Source organism: Plutella xylostella, chromosome Z, assembly GCF_932276165.1.
Source record: "Plutella xylostella chromosome Z, ilPluXylo3.1, whole genome shotgun sequence".
NCBI classification, from domain to species: domain Eukaryota; kingdom Metazoa; phylum Arthropoda; class Insecta; order Lepidoptera; family Plutellidae; genus Plutella; species Plutella xylostella.
This window is the reverse complement of record NC_064012.1, coordinates 1848838-1870535: the sequence shown is the minus strand read 5'-3', so window position 1 is coordinate 1870535 and position 21698 is coordinate 1848838. Positions and strand designations below refer to the sequence as shown.

Here is a 21698-nt window from a genome sequence, read left to right as displayed (position 1 = left end):
TGCATTGGTAGGTCTGCCTTGGACGGGCGCAGTGCACTGGGCCATGGGTGGTGGTCCAAGGATACGCTCGACGTCATCAATGTTGTGAATTTGCTTTGGTGATTTTTCCTTCTCTCTTCGGACGTAGATGCAGCCATTCTTGACCCAGGTGAATCTATATCCTGCCTGCTTTGCTCTGATCCTGGCTTCACGAAAAAGACTGCGATTGGCTTTGGTTAGTCTTTCGTTAAAGTAGAGCTTCTTTGGCGTCCCTTTGATGTCTAGGTCTTCAGTGGTGATGTGCTTTCTGACTCTGGCAGCATTTATCATGTCATTGCGTTTTGTGTTTCTAATGAATCGAACTACCACACAACGAGGCTCTGAGTTCGACTTGTTGAGCGCAGATTTTGGTCCAACTCTAGTAACTCTATCAACGTCGCTCGGGTGCAATTCAAGACCGATTTTGTGGGCTAGGACGCCAATTATGTGGTGTAGGTTTTCATTTTCAGTTTCTATTATCCCTGCAATCTCTAACTCGTTTCGCAGATGAGACTGTTCTTGAACGTTAAGTTGCTCTTGCAGCGACTGGATTCCAGTGTTTAGCGACGCAATTTCCTTGTCCCTGTTCTCAATGATGGTTGAGAGTTCCTGTGTTTTTTCCACTTGCGCCTCCAATTTCTGTATACGCGATTCCCAAGTGCCAATTTTTTGTGTCAAGGCCGCTAGCTGATCGGTAACAGACTTTTTTAGAGTGGTGAAATTTTCGGCAAGCGCATCAAATTTTTTATCCATATAGCACATTAAGTTGGCTGGGTCTATGTTTACCATAGAAGAAGGTGCTGTTTCCTCAGGTTGGATACTATGAAGTAGAGTTATTTTTGGACTGTTATGGCTTTTCGGGTGTTTGCAACTTACGCATTTCCATTTGGCTTTATTCATCGGAAGAACTTTTTTGAATTCTGCATCGGATAGGCCAAAGCATTGGTAGTGACATTGAGCTTGACACTGCGCACATTTTAGACCTTCTTCTATTTTCAGTGTTTTTTTGCATTTTGTGCACTCCATTTTACTATACACGTGGCGCCCTCTTGTATTGAGTAGGTGTAGTATTTAAGAGTTCAATACGTGACACTGGCAGAATTAGCTGCCAGATACAACGTGACACTGGCAGAATCAGTCGTGGCGCCCTCTGGTGTTGAGTAGCTGTAGTATATAATTCACTACGTAACACTAGCAGAATCGTTGTTTACAATATTATTTTGAATTGAAACGATAATATTCTATTGTATTTCACTTGTTTTGTCCACTAGGACTTGTAGTCTAGCGAAGATAACACTTTGTTAAGTGACACATTACTCGTATTGAGTCCCAAAATAACATTCCAATGTTACGACACTCACGTGCAATGAAACAGTTTCACTTACAAAATTCCAACACTAAATGGTCTCAAATTGTTTATACCCTACATTTAATAAGAAATTTGAACAAAATGTACCTACGTAAGTTTTTAGTTGGTAATATTTTGGTGAGCATTTACATGTAGTTCAATATTGCAGACGGATGATTAAGCTACCCTTTTCCGCTTCGGAATAAGTTGGTGCTTTTCTGACTGGAACTTTTTCATTGCCCGTGAGTGTATATCTGCAGACGCCTCCATAAGTGCTGTAACAATACCTGCATTTTATAAAAATTTGCTTGTCATTATTGAGAAATTTATTACGACCAGCTTTTGACGGTCTTCAGGCACTTGGAAGGTTTCTTCCCTTTGACTCGCGAATGTGAAATTCATTTTCTAACTTACTGCAAGTGAGTGGCAAGCTCGAGATTTTTTACTTTTAATAAATGTGGCTAGAGCTCCCTTTGTGATCTTACAACAGGTGTATTATTAGTTCTTTTGATACTAGTTCTATTATCTTATAAAGGTCTTTATATTCCCGTCATTCTTTAAAAGCTCAGTATACCTTATACTCGTGATAAAAATAGAGACAAGAGGTAAGATAGGTACTTACTCCGTTACCCACTTGTTAAAGACCGAAATAGAGAAAAAAATACTAGTAGTAATTTGAATTAAAATATCTTAACGTAACCTTTAAGCTATTTTCTAAATCGGGGTGTATTTGTGATAGCTCTGCCGATGTAGATTCGCTAGCACAGGTAAGCGATATCGTACTAATGAAGCACTAATGAAACGACTAGGCAGACTAATTGAACAGGATCAGAGAAAGTTAAATTGCACTTAATAGCTGGATATATGTTACCTACATGTTTCTTCGTGTTTACAAATAAGAGATAGTTACTTAGTGGAGTGTCGTTTTCAACCTTTTATTATTTTATGACAAGATGTAGTTAGTAGTAGGTAATGCAGTTTGAAGATGTCTTTACATGCAACTTGATGCCATATACTCGTATATGTGTGATAAAAGCTAGTATATCGTATATCTGTGTGTACCATATTTTTTCATTCATTAATTTTGATTGTAGATAGGTAGTAACTAAAACTATGATGGCCTCCGAAAAAACTAATCTGAATACCTAATTATTCTGACAACTCTGATAGTGATCAGCCTGGCTAATAAGTTTAGAAAAAATATATCATCATATTTCCATCGTTATTATCCATGGAGGTAAATACTATGTTATTACCATTGACTATGACCGGTTGATAATCACTATTTAATAGAATTACACTTAGGATCTACCCGGTTTTCTAAACGTAGGTAGGTACCTACATGTATTTATTTGCCGTTCTATTTGTAAAGCTACACTTTACTGACTTTACATTTTTCAACCCCATAGGTACGGCACGTGGCACCTACAGAATTTAATATCCCCTGGCGCTAACACCTACATTGTAAACGCCAGGCGTAGGCCGGGACGTGTGACGTCACAAATCTAATTCCGCCATCGCGCCGCCAATAGAGCCTCCATCGAATATGCACCGGGACATGGACACCATTTTAATGGAATTACAATCAGGCAAGTCCTTCGATTCGTATCCCACGTGTGAAATTTAAAATATGCGCGGGTGCAACTTCGATATCGGGTTGGGCATAGATTGGGCGGATTGTTCTGTGTGCACACACGTGCCGCGGCACGTTCCAACCACGAAGGTTTTGTTACATTGTGAGAATATTTTATAAAATGTTTTAGAAAAGGAAAAAAAGGTCAATTTTACCTTTAAGATGTAGATATAAAAAAAACTAGATACCTACAACAATAAAAAAATATTTTCAAAATGATCAACGTAAAAATAAAAAGATTTGCATTTTACATAAGTATGTTATACTTTTTTTTCTTTATTTATTATATTTGACGACTTTTGTCAGTGATTGACGATGTCAGTCCCATCATAATACCCTTAAATACTAAATAACACAAACAACTACCTTCTTAATCTAAAATCAAATATATATACTTAAGTAGGTACTTACTTTGTGTGATACACTGATATTTTTATACATACATATAATAGGTACCTAGTTTGACATAAATATTACTATCTTAAAGTTAATTTATGTCACCACGACCCCAAAATATTCTTAACAAATAGATCGTGCACTCGTGCACCATATAGCCTAAATTAGTATAGAAAAGTTAGCTTTACAAGAAGATGGAACACCACCACACCATAGACAAGGAGAGCCCGCGCGCCGCGTTCATGTAGGTGCAAACAATTTAACACTTACCTGAGTGGTATCGGCTCTCGTTGCGAGTGAGCCGCCGGTTGGTCCTACCCGGCGGTGAGCGAAGCGCGGCCGCCGACCTCACTGCGTTCGAAAGACAACATGACACATAGGTACGCTTAGGGATCACGGAACAAAATAATTGATATTTTTTCGTTGGCTGAATGTTTTATGGTGGCTGAATAATTGGTTTCCTTTGCCGTTGTGCGTTAGAAAAAATAAAAAAATGCGCGGCATTCCATAATAATATTATTTTCCGTGAAAAGGAAAAACAAATAACAAAAAAAAAACCGAATGCAATGCTCACCGCTCACTGCGCTAAACTGTATCATTTATTATGTCGTCTAACTTAAAGACATACCTTACAGGGTTTTTATTGTTTTCAAAACTGACAACAAATAGTCATTAATGGCAATGCTGCTTTCGGATGGACTGAGGTATTTTGTGAGATAGTTTAGATAGTTTGAAGCTTTCAACTCAAATTTCCGTTAGTTAGCGTCGATAGTCGAGTATTTTTATCATTTTGAATAAGTTACTCTTAGTGTACCTATTTACTTATTCAATTGTGTGTACCTATTAGGTATAACAAGCTAGGTATGTACATTAATGTATGTACGAGTATTAACAGCACAAACAACCACATTTTATCCTTAAAAACCAGAACCCATTGTGTAAATACTTAATATATTATTTATAGGTAGTGTTAGAAGGAATTATAATCACAACAGCTTTGTGGCCTGCACTCTTATTTCGAGGAATAACACAGAACAGAAGAAAGTTGTCTATGACATGTCTTTATCTTTCATGGATTGAGCGGTTTTTGACGTTTACCGACATAGTGTTTTTTTTCTTCAGTGTTTACCGACACCTGTGGTTCGAGCTCGATATCGTTAAGATATTTAATTTAATGAATCCTATAAATATAAATAAAGTAAGTAAGTGCATATTTCATGTTCTAAACGTAGGTAGCCGATATGTTAGTATAATAAGTCATAATTATATTATAAAGTGTTAAGTTCACCTTTTTTTACACCTTCCTCATAATTTTAAAGTTATTAAATTATCAATAATCATTGTGCGTATGTGCTAAAATTATAAGCATTTCAAAACTAAGTAAGGTAGGTTACGAACGTATCATTTCACACATTTCACAAATCAAGTAAACCTCTTTCAAACCATGAAGGAAACGACCGATAAAAATACTGGCAAACGACGTCAAAAAAAAGATGAAAAAAAAACTAAACTTTTTAGGTTGTCTTTTTTTAAATTGACAGTTGGCGAAAAAAATCAAGCTAACCTAGTTGCATCGACCTACACACGTATATAATAATTAATTGTTTTTAGTTGTAAAATGAGCGGCAGTCCGCTTCAAGTGGAAGTGAAAATGGAGCGTCTCCACGACGACGGCGCCGACGCGAGCGCGCTGCTGCTGGGCGCGGAGGTGCTGCGCGAGGTGATGGCGGCGGAGGGGCGGGCGGCGGCGGGCGAGGGGGGCGCGGGGGGGTGCGCCTGCCCCGCCTGCGGCAAGACCTACAAGAGCCGCAGCACGCTGCTGGCGCACGAGCGGCTCAAGCACCCGCCGCGCGGCGAGCCGGCGCGCTGCCTCGCCTGCGACAAGGCCTACCCGTCCCAGCTGAGCCTGCAGAAGCACGTCAACTACATGCACCGCCACCGCCACCGCTGCGCCGTCTGCTACAAGACCTTCGTCTCCGAGGAGCAGCTCGCGCGCCACCGCGACCACTGCGGCGAGGAGGACTCGCAGTGCCAGTACTGCCAGAAGGTGTACAAGTCCAAGCTGGCTTTGACGCACCATCTGAAGTACAAGCACCCGGAGCGGCGCGACCACTGGTGCGAGCTGTGCCACCGCTCGTTCAGCTCGGAGCGCTCGCTCGACAACCACATGGGCACGATGCACCACACGCTCAACACGGGGTGCGCGGGCTGCGGCAAGGCGTTCTACTCGCAGGCGGCGCTGCGGAGCCACGTGTTGTACCAGCACACGGAGGGCGGCGCGCGCTGCGGGCCGTGTCGCAAGCGCTTCACGAGCGCGACGCGGCTGGCGCGCCACCGGGCCCGCTACCACGCGCCGCCCGCCGCCGCCGCCGCCGCCGCCGCCGCGCTGCGCTGCATCAACTGCCGGGCCGAGTTCCAGGCGCCCGCGCAGCTACTCCAGCACATGGCTGAGGCACACGGCACTGCTCAACGACATGATGAAAATGCCGATGATGCGTAGGGTTTTGTTAATGTTATGTGGTTGTTGCTCATTTGTGAATAAACTAGTTTAAATATTGCTGCTTGTATTAATAATTATAAATTTAACTTAAATAAATTTAGTGGTCAAATGTTTCAGTGAAATTGTTTGCTTATTTTGTTGGTACACCGACAAAGCAAGTGGGTTTACAGAAATTCAGTTGAAAATGTTTCGCTTTTCCGTCCTGATAGTAAACATTTTACAGTTAAGTGTGGTTACCAGAATGCAAAATAAACAAACAAAAACGGGTAAAAGGCGCATAGGTACTGGTGGAATAAATTTATACCGTTTCACTAGCATATTTTAATTTTATAAAACTATTGGTTTTCTCTCTTGAAAAAGTTAACAAACATGTTGAACCGCTGGAACTCATCAACTATGACCCCGTAGTTGTTGAAAGTTAGAATTAGCAAAGGGTTGAAAAGTTTATGTAATTTAAACACATGTTGAATCATTTTAACAAATGCAACTGAAATTTATTTAAACTTTATACACAGCAGGACTTGTTTGCAGTGAGATAACGTTTTTTTATAGTACCTATGTACATTGCACAACAGTCAGACCTGTCAGTTTAGTAACTACAGTGCACCAACAACTACCTACAATGCAAAAACGCAAAACCAACCCGCTAAACTAAATACACCCCTTTTGTTTTCGATCTTAGTTAAAATATGAAGTTCCTGAACATCCTGAACCGGGTGGCACTTCAGTCGAAAACGAACTATCGATTAATGGCAGTCCAGCCAGACGCTGGTTTAATATATAACATATACTATGTAGTGTTATATCTACCTACCACTCTCCTGTGCACTGACTACCTATAGGACCATCGAGTCTGAAATCCGTATTAACAAAGAAATAATACTTACAAGGAAGTACCTATCTGTTATTTATCTACTAGTCTAGGTCCACGAATACTAGAACTAGATTAGCAAATATCATAAATGTACAAATCGTATGTAAGTATGTTGTTTTTTACAAAACCAAATAAATGAAACCGACTCGTGCCTTAGGACTTATTCGATGTTTTTCTCTTTATAAGCTTACCTTACCTTAAGAAAAATGTAATAACGTCTTTGTAACTAAACCAGCGTGTACAAACTCAAAGTAAAGGATTTCAAGAAGGCTGAGCTTATTCATCTTGTTATCGTGAAAACCCGTGCGGAAAACAGAAATATGCATTCATAGTAATGCAACGTGCCTAAGGAGCACGGGATAAAAAAAAATCTACATACACCTAACATGTTTTTTGCATTCCCATGATGTATGTATATTTCGGACAGGATCAGAGTTTTTTTTTAAAGTTGTAGTAGTATTTGATATTATAGGAACCATGCACGAATTTTAACTGTAAATATTTTATTTTCATATTTTCGTTTAAATTCAATTAAACATACATTTCGGCTTGCGTGCTTTGATGTTGCATGTCAAAGCTCTCCACCACATCAAAAGCAGAGTCCACCCAGGGGCGGAAATCAGCGTTATCTGAAAATCTAACTGAAAATCATTCCCGATACCAAATACACGTGTCCAATGCCCGTTGCAGGCATTTGTTAGTCGTATACCTCAAAATCAAAAAATCCTTGTAGCTTTTCACCTATTCGCATTTCGCCGCGATATCAAAATTTCTGAATAGATTTTTATTCCTGTAGTATAATTTTTGATAAACGAAAGACTGGCAGTTATTTATTTGTTACACGTGCCTTTCCATTTCAGAAACATGAACTAAATAACTTTAATATCTAAGAAATATGTAACCTTTACCAAGAGCCTCCGTTTCCTACGAAAGTAGTTACATATACAATTCAAGTTTTAGCAAACTAGAGAAAACCTCACAAAGAAGAATGATGCTTTGCAATTTCCTTACAAGCAAAGGTTGAAAATGTTACTGGTTTATATTTAAACAACTTCTTGGTCTTCAATCATTACGTCCTGCCAACGTAGCCGTAGGTATGATTCAAAAGGAGTCACTATAGAATGCGAAATCGCGAACAGATTGCATGACATATCTCAATCGTTTCTTAGTTCGCTTTGTGTTCTGTCGTGACCCCCTAGAAACGTGAAAGTGGCTGGATGAGGAGAGGTAAAGGTAAGTGTAAGATTGCAAATTCGGGTTATATTCTTTAATACGACTACTGTAGAGGTATGTAAATATCTCTTATTTGTAAATAAAATAATTATTGCATCAACATGAGTAAATGGTTTAACGGCGGAAAAAGTAATGCGTATAAATAAACGCTTTTAAAATAACACGCTTAACAATTTATTCGGCAGGGTTGTTGAAAATACCCCCGAATGCAGAGCCGGGAGTGGAAATTCATCAGTTACATCTGGTTAGAATGAATGCGTTGTAGTGTTAATAGAACTGAGCTGCCAACCCTAATTGTCGGGCAGACAGAGTTGAATATTTAAACCTAGCGCAAAGCGCAGTGGTTTACGCCCTGCGACAAAAATAGGTGGGTGGGTACAACGCGAAAGTTTTCGTAACTTGGAAATTTTCTTTCTTTCTTTCTTTCAGTAAAATAGTTCCAATGAAATATCACCGAATTACTCCTAAACGGAAATGGCTCGCTTACGGACGCCGTTAGCCGCTGGGTCGTTACTTTGTGTAACTTTTCATTGCTCCCGAGTGATAACATAGTAGGTAAGAATTTCTTTTGCACACATGAATAAATAAATAAATAAATATAAGGTCATGATTTCGGCAATACCTATGGCATAACTTATTTCATGAATATTGTTAGCTAAATCTCTTTTGCATCTTCCTTTATTATAGTGATGTTATTTATTATATCCATAAGAAATATATTGCTAGTATAGTTATAGGTAGATATATTAATTTATTAGGTATTATTGATAACTATTAGGAATTTATATAATCATTTATTTATTTACTTGTACAGTTCCTTTGTCAGTAAAACCTTAATCAGTTCATTGCATAGTTAGTTTGTATCTAAAGGTCACAATTTCATTAAAATGTGCTTCAGTTTCCATTGATTCTAATTAAATGAAAAGTGCAATTTGCTTTTATGCAAATTAAATGAACAATTTGTATTCGCCGGCTGCACAGATTTTTATCCTTCTCCATAAAAAATCGCTTCGTCGTATTTTATTATTTTCTGCTCTTATTCAGGTGAAATATTTTCACAAGAGATTGCATTTATTAATGGTCGTTTCCCCGTTTTTCCCTTTTAACGTTCACTTTGGTTCGGGTACTATTAGTGTAACTTCAATATCTGTTGCCAGGATTTTGACTGCAGATTTTTGTTTATGCACGAGAAATTTACAACGAATTCCTTAATATCATAAAGATAAAACCTACAAACTTATTGTGCTTGTTCTAATATGAATTATGAAATTATTATTGTAAAATTACATTATAACCTCTTACAAAGAAAACGACCAAGACTTTTTAAATCCATAGTTTAAAACAAATTTTATAAAAATCAGTGCAGTGTTGTAGACGTGTTTAGGTAGGTACATTACAGGAAGTTTTAAAGATTATCCTACCATTATCACAAACATTTCATGAGTAGCCAAAAAACCCAACCCTAAACCATAAAAAATAACGAAAAGTTTCTACTACGAACACTCGGGGGACGGTCCACTTCCAGTCAAAGCGAAACTCAATATAAATATCTTGAGATTAAACCTCAAATCTGATTTGTTGCGTTCCTAAACCTATTTCCGTGTAGAACAACCCGGGGGATATATTTTAAAGTTGTTATTTTTTTGCTGAGCAGGATGCCGGCATCAGTGTGCTGCGACAGAAAACCAGTAAGTTGATAGAAACCGCAGGCTTCCGGCAGGAGGGTCGGGGGCGGGGCACCCTGCCCCTGCCGTGGAGGCAATGCGTCTCATCCTGCAATATGTGTAGTTGTGTAATCCCTTTGGGGTTACCACGACCAAACATTAAATCATTCAAACCTTAAGCAGCATCGCTCCTTGGTCAAACCTGACGTAACTGGTATGGATCTGAAAGATGTTTGACAGGCGAGCGTCTCTGATTAAGAATTGGTATTTGCAAATGTGTTGCTGGTGGTACGGTAACTTATAGAGTAGGCATCGTTGCATTATTACTGGTTCGATATTATGTCCACTTTATTTACCTAGTCTTATGCAGCTGCTAATTGTGTTTTTTCGGGTTAAATTGTAAGGATTTCAGGCATAGCATAATATAGATTACCTCATAAAAACATGACCAGTCAGTTGGTGTTTTTCAAGATTGGGTTTACTTAAATATGGATCATATGAAGACTATCCTTTTGCTAGACGCATCAGCAATTTATTTTAATTTGATCAAGATTGGGTTTACTTAAATATGGATCATATGAAGACTATCCTTTTGCTAGACGCATCAGCAATTAATTTTAATTTGTCAGTACATGCCTGCACCTGTAACCCTAACTCTAATCCGGGAACACTACCTGTTGTACTTTGTCCTAACAATAAACATTTGAGCGTAAAAAACTCGTTAAAACCAGAGTTACTGCCGTGTCCAGCCTAATAAATTTTAAATGGCTTAACATTGCAATCTTGGTGACAACAAAGTTGAATTAGGTAGATATAAACATAGTCACTTCATGCTCACTTAGCTACTAAAAAAATATTGTTGTCGTTAACTGGTAACCCTAAATCAAGGAAGATGATAACTCATAACTTCATAAATCCTAATCCTATCCTAACTAATATTATAAATGCGAAAGTAACTGTGTCTGTCTGTTACTCTTTCACGCCAAAAATACTGAACGGATTTGAATGAAATTTGGTATACATAAATTACATATGGTCTAGACCCTGAGAAAGAACATAGGCTACTTTATATCCCGGAATTCCCACGGGCAAACTTTTTAAGGCCAAAGCGAAGCTCGCGGGACAGCTAGTAATATATAATAATTATTATTATTAATATATAAAGTGTTTATAAATATGGTTACCCTTATAAACTTTTTTTTCATTGAGGCACTTTTAATGCAATATTAGCGCAACACAAACAGCCCGCAAATACCATGTAACATCTCCAATAACATCACATGCTCGTTACAAGGCCTGCTTTTCATTGCAGTGTACATTTGTCCACGGCTTAGTGTACAAACAGTGGCATCGACTGAGGATTTCGTGAATCCAATCACGCATATTGGAAGCCAGATATACCAAATATGTTTGGCGTTCGGTTCGGGATTATTGTGGCGCGAATAATCTTGTTTAGTAAATTACAAAATGCCTATTGGGATAGGCGCTACTTAGTAACGTATATGTTACCTGTGTCGATGCTCGTCACCGGTGGCGGTAGCTATATTCTACGTAGTTTAGTTTTGAAATTTCTACAAGGTGTTGCAAAAAGGGTATACTATATAACATGCTGCACATGTAGGTTTCGGCTCAGTATACCCTTTTTGCAAAATTCTGTATATTTAAGTTAAGCATCCACCTATTAGTATCGTACGTATCTCACCAAACTACGGATCAGCGTTGTTCTATGATTGTCATAAATGTATGGAGGAACGGCGTCGGTAATGCCGATGAAGTGGTCAAACTTGTGGGAATTTCTTTAAAAAGAATAGGTATATGTTATGCGTCCGATGCGTACGATAACTATACTTACCTATAAACGGCCGGCGGTTACACCATTATTTCATTTAAGTAACTAACTGAAAATACTACACTCACGGGCAATGAAAAGGTTCCACTGAGAAAAGCACCAAATTACTTCTAAACAGAAAAGGCTAGCTTAATGCCGTCTTCTGCAACATTGAAGTACATTTAACAGAGCATCAGGATATTACGAACTAAAATCGGTAACATTTTGTTCCAATTTTAAATTAAACCTTTGAAAAAATTGGGGTCGTTTGTTGACGGAATTTTGTGAGTGGAACTTTTTCATTGCCCGGCAGTGTATATATGAAGCAATCGCTAATTTTGAAATTTAACGCTGCGTCCCCTGGTCCAGGTTTATGATTATTTTGAGCTACCTATTACCATAATACGTAATAAACTAAAACAGACATATTCAGTTGGATATTAGAGCATTGTACATAACACTGAATTAGCCGGAGTGCATTCACAACGGGCACGCACTGCGGTGGTCATCAGCCAGTTGAGGTCGCCGGATTGAAATTGACAATGATATTCGACATTCAACAGAATCAGTACTGCGATGGGTATTAATTAGCTAAGTGACAGCGACATTAACAATATTGAACATTTTGCACATTAATTTGTTGATGCCAATGATATAAGTAATGTTTTGTGTTATTCATCTGGCGCTTATGTTGCAGTGTAGGTAGGTACCTATCGCGAACTAGTTTTGTTTTCGGATTCAAGATGATCAGTATTGAATTTGACACTAATTACTACGTACTTAAATGTTATTTCGTTTTGACTTCGCGATAAGCCCTCAGATATGGTACAGCGTAGACTTAATTCTATAATTGCGTGCAGACATAGTACCCTATTTCAGGTTCAGATAAAGTTTTTTTGTACCAATTTCGTTAAAGACTACTTATTGGACACACCCTATCAATTAGCGTTATTGCCGGCACCGCTACTTGCCCAGTAACTGCGAAAATATGACCAATTAATTGAAGAGTTGTAAAAATTGATAGGACACGGATCGACCGTTGAAGGGCACAGACAGTTCAAGAGGGATTTGTTTTCCTCGAAGAGCAAATAATATTGCTTATTAAGAATTAATAATAATGTGTTTCTACTCATAAGTCTTACAAAAAGTAAAATAAAGAAAAGCAGCTTTGCGAGTCGTAATAACATAATAAAAGTAATAAAATAAAGAAAGAATAGTTTGTATTTTCTCTTATATTAATTTTCATTGTATTTTCCATTTATAAAAGTTATTTAGTTAAAGAAGCTTATTAGATATTCGATTGCGAGAAAATAACAATATACTTATGTTTGACCGGATAGCGTTGTGGTTAGTCACTGAATTCTGACCCCGAGGGTCCCGGATTCGATCCCCGGACGGGGGCTATTTGTTCTTGGGTCTAGGGTGTTAAATGTTGTGTGATATCTGGAACCCAAGCGCGAAGACTCCGAAACTTTGTTTTTCGTAACCTATAGAACCCGTTGGGTCATCCAACGTTGCGTGTCAAGTTACCAATGTTCACGATATGCTGCCACGGAGGATATCCCTCACATCCCTGTTCTAGTAGCACGGGGCGCATTTAAGACGTGACATAAGTTTTGCATCGCGCTCACTCACATCGCGCAGCCTCAAGAGCGAGCGCGACGGAGAACTTTTGTCACGTCTTAAATGCTCCCTGTACTAGCCCTTCTGAAGCGGCTAAATCACTTACCGTGAGAACTTTGGGAGCTTTTGCAATAAAGCGGAAATCAAATCCCTTGTCTTAGATATTCACAGAAACGTTCTAGTAAACAATTTAGAGGTACATAGGTATTCCGCTATTTCAGTTTGTAGAGGAAACTTGATTTATTGCAATCCAATCAGGATCAGTATTAATTTGAAATATATCTAGATATCGTAAATTCCAATGAAATAACAGATTGCGAGATAGATTCTTGAGAACAGACAGATATAATGAAATTAGCAGTTAGTTATCAGAACTAAAATAACAATACCAAATAATAACTGAACAGTGAATTGAATTTCCACCTAATTTTACAGAAGATATTTTTTTTACTATACTGTATCTGTATTATACTTATACATATAAATCACACCCATTTATTTTATACATATTGATATTATGTTAATTATATGAACTCTCGTAAAACTAATTGCGAAAAAAAAACCAAAAAAAGTAGTTCATATCTCAATAGTATAGCACCGAAATACTTACTACTAACATAGGTAAGTACATACGTATCTACATATATATTCTATACTCATATTTTTATGAATGTACTTATGTTAGTTGTTAGAATTTAATTACTCCCAGTTTTATTTAGGTAAGTATAAGGTATAATGAACGGATGTTCATTTCCGGTCGTACCGGAGCGTTGTCTATGGATTTGTCACAAAACAGAGCCTATTCCGCATGCTATTTCTATATATAAAATAGTAGCTGTTCCCGCGAGCTTCGCTTCACCTTAAAAAGTTTTCCCGTGCGAATTCCGGGATAAAAAGTAGCCTATGTTCTTTCTCAGGGTCTAGACCAGGGATGCACAGACCGCGGCCCGCGGGCCGCATGCGGCCCGCCTGTCGAATACTGGTGGCCCGCCGCCGACAGCAAAAATTGTACTCTCGTACATTTGGATAATATTCCAGAATAAAACCAATTAAAATAATTTTTATTTAGAAACGTGAAACCTCTGTTGGATATATTCAGCAATCCTTTCACGATTTCAGTTGAAAATGTGCCAGATTCATTGTATCTAGTTATAAATTATCGTCATTCAAAACGGCCATGATTTACGCAACAAAATCAACGAAGGAGACTTGCTGAACTTTTACCGCTGCTTTGATAAATATACGTACAAAGATGTGCCAGGTTATTAAGTTTGGTTTTACCCATCTATTATTATGTAAACAAACCTTTTCAATACTAAATAATAAAAATACATAAATTAGGCTATTTAAAAAAATACAAGAAATCGAAACAGCCTTTTGCAAACGAAAGTTTTGAAGCAGTTTTACGAGTGGCTACAAGTAAATTATAAGTAAATAAGTATAAAAAAATATTGTAAGCAATATGTAGTGCCATGCTTCAAATTAATAAGTTCTTTTTAAATTTTAGGCTGAATGGCTGATCTCAATTGAGATTGGCCGCCGTGGTCGAAATTCGGCTAGGAGGACGTATATTGTCTTTAATTACCTATATTTCTGGCGGCCCGCCATCAGTAAATAATTTGTCCGAGTGGCCCCTATTCTTAATAAGTCTGTGCATCCCTGGTCTAGACCATATGTATACCAAATTTCATTTAAATCCGTTCAGTAGTTTTGGCGTGAAATACAGACAGACACACAGACAGACACAGTTACTTTCGCATTTATAATAATAAGTTAGGATTCGGGTAGCTTTATCATAGGTTAGTACAACGTAAAACATTAATCCGCAACAAACTAACATAAACGAAAAGTGTACACTTTTATAAAAAGAAAATATGGATTTTAGCGGAAAAAATGCAACAACTGTATTTACAGTGAAAAATAATTCCATCCATAATCCAGGGAATTAGAAAATGGCAACTGGGAGCCCGAGACAGCTGTGGCCAGTTAGTAACACGCGACATAATGGAGTTATGACCTAATGCAGTGGTTCCTGTTAGCGGTCCGCGGATCCTAGGTTTAGGCCTTTAGGGTTCCACGAAAATTCAAGGATGTATATGTATATGCACTCACGACTGTAATCCCCGAAGGGGTAGTCAGAGGTGGCTCACAAGCGAGCCACCCACTTTTCGCAGCACATTTGTACTCACGTGTTAGGTTGCGAACCATATCGCCAACCAAATTCAAGGATATTTATTCAAAAACGGGGATACGGCTCGCGACCTATCACATTAGAACAATTGTTGAGCGAAAGGCACATTTCGAGGATTAGGATATTAATATTATAAATGCGAAAGTAATTGTGTCTGTCTGTCTGTTACTCTTTCACGCCAAAACTAATGAACGGATTTGAATGAAATTTGGTATACATACGGTCTAGACCCTGGGAAAGAACATAGGCTACTTTTTATCCCGGAATTCCCACGGGAAAACTTTTTAAGCCGAAGCGAAGCGCGCGGGAACAGCTACTTAGGATATAAATGTATGTCTATTGACCCGTATCTGTCGTCATCGGGAGCAGTCGTTATGAAATGGCTGCATAACATTTTATGACCGTACATTTTACTTACAACAGAGAGGAGTAGCAAGCCAGTTGGTGGTTCTACTAAATACGTTTAATTTATTAAGTATGGCTGACAAAATTAAGGAGCTGTAAGCAACCACACGTGTCTAGTGTGGATTGATTGTGAGTCTTTTCCGATATATTGATTTGGTATGAATAAATCATCAATTAAAATGCATAAGCTTAGTACACTCTGACCATCGTACAGCACATCACTGAAACAGTATTTGCTGAACAGAATCATGACCAGGGGGGTCACTTTATCTTACGACAAAATAAGTTTCGGAGCGCTGCGTTTACCACGATTCTATCTCGTTGTATCAAACTTACCGAATACATGACACCTCATGTTCATTCGTTTTTGTAAAGTTAGAGTGAACCTCCAACTGGCTGAAGCTGTTAAACACTCTTACGCAAGTCTGTCGCAACGCAAACATACGTATTTACAGAAAGTCTCTTACATAAACATCTGTTTACAGCCATTTCATTCCGATATCAATGCATTTTGTATTCAGTTTTGAATAAAATTATAATATACAGGGTGTTGCAAAAGGGTATACTAAGCCGAAACCTACATGTGCAGCATGGTATATCTAAGCCCGAAACTGAAATCTGAATTCCCAAATTCGCGAAAAAAAAATAATGGCATTCTCCATAGTAAAAAGTCACGTGAACAACTTAGTTTTTTTCGCGAATTTTGAAATTCTGATTTCAGTTTCGGGCTTAGATATACCATGCTGCACATGTAGGTTTCGGCTTTGTATACCCTTTTTGCAACACCCTATATAGGTATGATTTTATTTCTATTCAACTTGCATCGTACTTAAATAAAACATTAATCTGTGAATTCTTTATCCAGTTCTAGAAATGGACAATACTTTTGCACACGGCTGTATTAAGTGGAACCTAAGTACCTACATTTAATTTAATTCAGTATTCTGTCTTTTTCATTTATTACCTCTATATCCCGTTAGGTGCTCTTATCTATTTGTTACTAAGTGCTTTTGTATCAGGTTATCTCTTTGTATCGAATGAAAGTACTTGCCAGCTTAGATTGACCTAATTATCTCAAATAGTAAATCCTATATTTCAAGATATATGTGTATAGTAAACTATCAAAATAGCAAATATCCAGACTGTACCCAGTATGTACAGGGTGACTCAAGAGGACTAACTTAATAACTTTTGTTATACGGTTAACGCTAATTTTGACAAGTGGGCTAACTATATACTACTATTGCAAGAGCCTTTATATCAGACAACGATGGCATAATCTTTCTTTTACGAGGAGAGCTTTAACGGATGCAAATTTGATTCTATTCGACAAAGCCCAAGACCTCTAACCTCTATCTAGGGAATGATTCTTCTTACATACAGTAAAGTGCTAACTTCTACAGTCCAATAGACTCGATAAAATAAAACCTTAAGAGGAGAGTATGAGAGCAGATGACTATTAGACATCAATGCTAGAGCGAGACAAAATGGGAATTACTACAAAAACCTGTCCTTGTGTGTACGAGTTTTTTACAGCAGCAACATATTTCTCGTAGCATTATTAGCACCGTATAGGTACAGATTTCAACGTCCTTTCTGAGCCAAGACTAGTGAGTCCGACGGATGGCAATAATGTTGGCACTAACAACAAACCGGCGAAAAGACATGTTTCTTTCTTACCTACCTACCTTATCCTTAAGGTTCCAGGACAGTTGACTCTATGAGACTTTGGTTATCTGTATAGTTGACTAATTAAGCCCTAGGTTACTTAAAGCACGTTCTGCTTACAAATTTACCGGCAGTGGCCGGGACTGTTTAGCATATTAGAGCAACACTCTAGAATATCCAAGCGGATTTAGTGTGACCTATATAAAAGTGTAACAAAACACTTACGTGAATCTACCTCCAGGTACAAAAATAGTAGACTAGATCTTTCTTCTTTTACTTTTATCCAATGAGAGCCAGCGAGCAATGCAGGCGATAATATTTGTTCAATTCGATAAATAAATATGGTACTCAAAATAAATTAAAACAGTATTCCCTGTGTAAAGTGCGCTAAGTGAATAAACGCGCAGCCCTGGGCGATCCGTCGGTCACTTCCCATTTTAATCGAGAAAATATAAATTTTAATATCAAAAATGAAAGCCAAAATTAACGCGTTTTATGCAATTCCAGGTTTATCACCGAGCTATTAAGTTCTGTAATAAAACTTTGAATTTGCGGTTTTCTTGGCGAAACTCTGAGAATGTTTGTGTCATAAAGTTAAATATTTTGCAAACATCCGCAGGAGTCTCTTTCGTGTTCGGACGGCGCGACCGTAGATGTTGACGATCTTTCAATAATTGATCCCAGATAATCAGCAGAGTCTCTTCAGGACTTCATGGAAACATTAACTTATTTGAAAGGTGCTAAGTATGTTTGTCTCACTGGATGTGGCTAAAACAAATACATTCAGATTTATCATTAAAACAAGCTCACTCGAATAATGTATAGTTGAATACCTACAAGTAACATTAGTGTGTATTGTATTTTTTGTAGAACGGCGATATGGTTCGCAGCCTCACTTATCAGAAGCCTGATTCTCGTGTCACGTGAATACATTAGTTGTATTTATCGTTTTTCTGAAAGACTTTAAATATCTTTCGTGCATTTGAAATCTGAGCAGGAAAGGATGTCAATGTCCTGAATTTAAACAAAATAAATGTAAAATGGAAGTAATGAAACACGAGGCGCGTGCAAGTATATTGTATCGGTGACATTAGTCATAACTATATCATTGTCTTATCTCAATATCTCCCCATTATATACCAATAAAAACGCATTGAAATCGGTGAATCCGTGTCATATCGTCTCTATCCCGTCTATTTTGGAAGCTGTTTTGATTTACTGCCGCAACGAAATGCGAATGATGAATGATTGAGTCGAAATGTCGGTTAAAATCATTGATCATGATAATCTCGATGACTCACGATCACCGGTTTTTGTAACGTTCCGTGTCAGTGGAGCACACCTGTATCTGCGTGTGTGCTTGTGTGCGTGTCTGTGTGTGTGTGTGCGTCGTGTGCGTGAACAAACACAAATATCGCCAGTGTATTGTCACGGTTTTGACTATCGATAATTGAGCAAACCCGCCGCTGGACTTCGACAACTCAACAGTAGAAAGTCAGCAGTGGCGCTACATTTTCCTATATGTATTTTTGTAACTAGCCTGAATTCATATATAATTATTTTACATATCTAAAAATATATTTTGTAGACAAACGTCGATACTTAGCGCTCTACATCCACATTTGGACAATAAGGGCCTCGTGAGGGAAGCAAGAATATAAATAAGTATATTTTCAAACTAGGACTCAAAATCAGGTCAGGTCACTGACTAAAGTGGATAGAAATTGGGTCCGGTCGCCAGGCTATCGCTTAATAATAAATAACACATATTACATATTAAGCCTGTAACATGGATGGAACTGAAAAGATGTTATGGTAACGAAACGAAAGCAATCGGTCACGATTTTTTGTAGTTTTATGAACATTACAAATATTACAGGTACTCACTTTATTCAAAAACGTTATTAGAAAAAGAAAAAAAACAGTACCAACACAAATACACTATAACATGTGTGGTGTGTACTTATGTGTTTGCGAGTAGTTGATCAAATAAATTAATAACAGTAGTTGATCCGATCGATAATGTAAACCAGTTTAGGACAAGACATGTTTAATCGTTAATATTTGAGTTAGTCGGTATCTGCACAATTTAAATACAAGAGGCCGCTCGCTGGGTGCAGAGTCGGGAGGATTATTTCATCAAATACGACGTATTGCCTTTACTACGGACGGGGGCTTCGTATTGTAGGGATAGCTTAGTGAGTGAAGCTTCGGTAAGTAAGTATCGATTGTTGATAGATTTGATTATTCCATTTCGCCGTTGGCTCAATCTGTTTGTTAGAATTGTATTTCACACTTCGCAACTGGCTTCATTCTGAATGCATCGGCATCGTGCTCTCATTGTGCTATTAATGAATCGGGTCAGTATTTTTACTCTTATTTCGAGATTTGTTCACTTTAATTTAGACCTTAATCTCGAGTGTTTTACAATTGCAGTAATCATTGATACGAGTAGCCGGATATTCATCGTGTTACTAGAAAAACTGGACTCACTCCGAAGTCAAAAACAACGATAGCTTTAGGTACATCTGGTAAAACGATGTAAGGTTCTTTTCTTCTTCTTTTCTTAGCACTAAATGTATAAAGATGAGTAAGACATACCCCATTAGTGTCGAAGATTAAATCGATGCCGATAAAGTATTTTTGATGTTTTAATTTGTTTCTGCTAAAAAGTTTTCTGATTCTAACTTTGAATGGCTGAAGCGATAACATTATATTTAGGGCTGCAAATATCTATAACAAGTAATAAATACGAGTAATGTTTTAGTAAGCAGGAAAGAGAGAGTGGTGGCCAAGGGAGGGACGGCGATCAGTCAGTAGACCGCCGACCCGTTGGTCCGATGACATTAGGAGAGTGACTGGACCAAACTGGATGACTGTAGCACACGACCGTGCGACTTGGCATAACATGGTGGAGGCCTATACCCTGCAGTGGGTTGACATAGGCTGATGATGATGATGATGATGAATGTTTTAGTAAGCAGGAAACCGATTTGAATCGAGGTCTGCGTTCGGATTACACGTAGGTACGCGCTAAATTAGCGAATCACTTTGACTCACAGACCGCCTATGACACATCATTTACTACTTGTTATTATGATGTGATTATTTATCATCTTTATCGTTATATATGTATTATAGGGTATAACTTAAGGATAACTTTGTTTAGATATGGTCGATATTTATCTCAAGCATAAGTGGTAAAAGGTATCACCAGCTGACACCACAATTAAACAGTGCATTCATCCAGGGTTGTGTATGCCCACCAGGGAACTGATATTTGCTGATCACTTATTTAAAGTTATATTATGTTATTGTAATGCAAAACATACGTAATTGAAATCGTTACTGAAATTTGGAATTTCCCAAGCCTCATTTAATTTGGTCTTCAGTAAGCATCTTAAGGACATGAAATAAAAAGGACAAAATACCTAAGTATATAGAAAAAACATAATCCGTATAATATAAATTGGACCAGGAAAATACTATTTAATAACATTTATTTATGAGTTATTAAGAACGAACTACAGGTTTATTATAAGGAGAAGACATATCAATCATTTATTCATATTATTACATTATAGGCTATTCGAAGAAGGACCAACCACATATCGATACATTGACAAGAAAACAAACGTCTTACCTGTGTCGATACGTCGTAATCAAAAATAACTTTATTTTGCTATTTAGTCATAAATATCCAGTTCAAGTTAATTAATATTATTATCAAGTTTATTAATATTATTGTAGTGTATGCAAATAACAATAAATAAATATTTTTTGCATTTACCACTTTAAGCGCGCAAGAAACCATTTCTCCACTTTTAGTCATTTTCCATCACACTGTCACATGATTTTTGGAATTTCAGGCAGAAAAATAGCTGGGATTCTGGGATCACTATTGAATTATGCCGCGTCACTAAAGGTGCGTTTCCAAGGAAGCGTGCACGATGAATAAGCCTTGTTTACGTTTGCGAGCGATTCAACCACTCATGCACAGTGCACACGTAATAGTAGGTAAATAGGTACAATACAATATGATGTATACCTATTAGTTAGGTATTATTGACAGATTATACTAGTTTCTATTGAAAGATTATGAACATGGACAACGTAACGAGTTCCCATAAACTTCCTAATAAGTTTCACTGATCATGGAAATATTTTTAAAATGTTAATTATTAAATCTTTAATGTAAGCTTCAAAATACGACCTAAATGGATTTCCATTACGGCTGAATCCATTTAAATGTTGGCTGGAAATAATCCAATCCATTTGATTACCATTGCAAAATGCAATTGGCAAGTTTGACAGTTG

At 37.7% G+C, this 21698-nt stretch overlaps 1 protein-coding gene across 3 annotated transcripts in view; it reads right to left on the bottom strand.

Annotated features, from left to right (window-relative positions):
* The window catches only part of LOC105382687 (disco-interacting protein 2), a 99994-nt gene that overhangs the window by 44098 nt on the left and 34198 nt on the right, over positions 1-21698 (bottom strand). Inside the window, exon 3 of one of the 3 annotated variants that reach the window (XM_048632861.1) lies at positions 3666-3746. The exons of the other annotated variants lie outside the window; for them this stretch is intronic. Coding sequence (XP_048488818.1) covers positions 3666-3746 — 81 coding nt within the window. The remainder of the gene's footprint in view (positions 1-3665; positions 3747-21698) is intronic. 3 annotated transcript variants of the gene reach the window in all.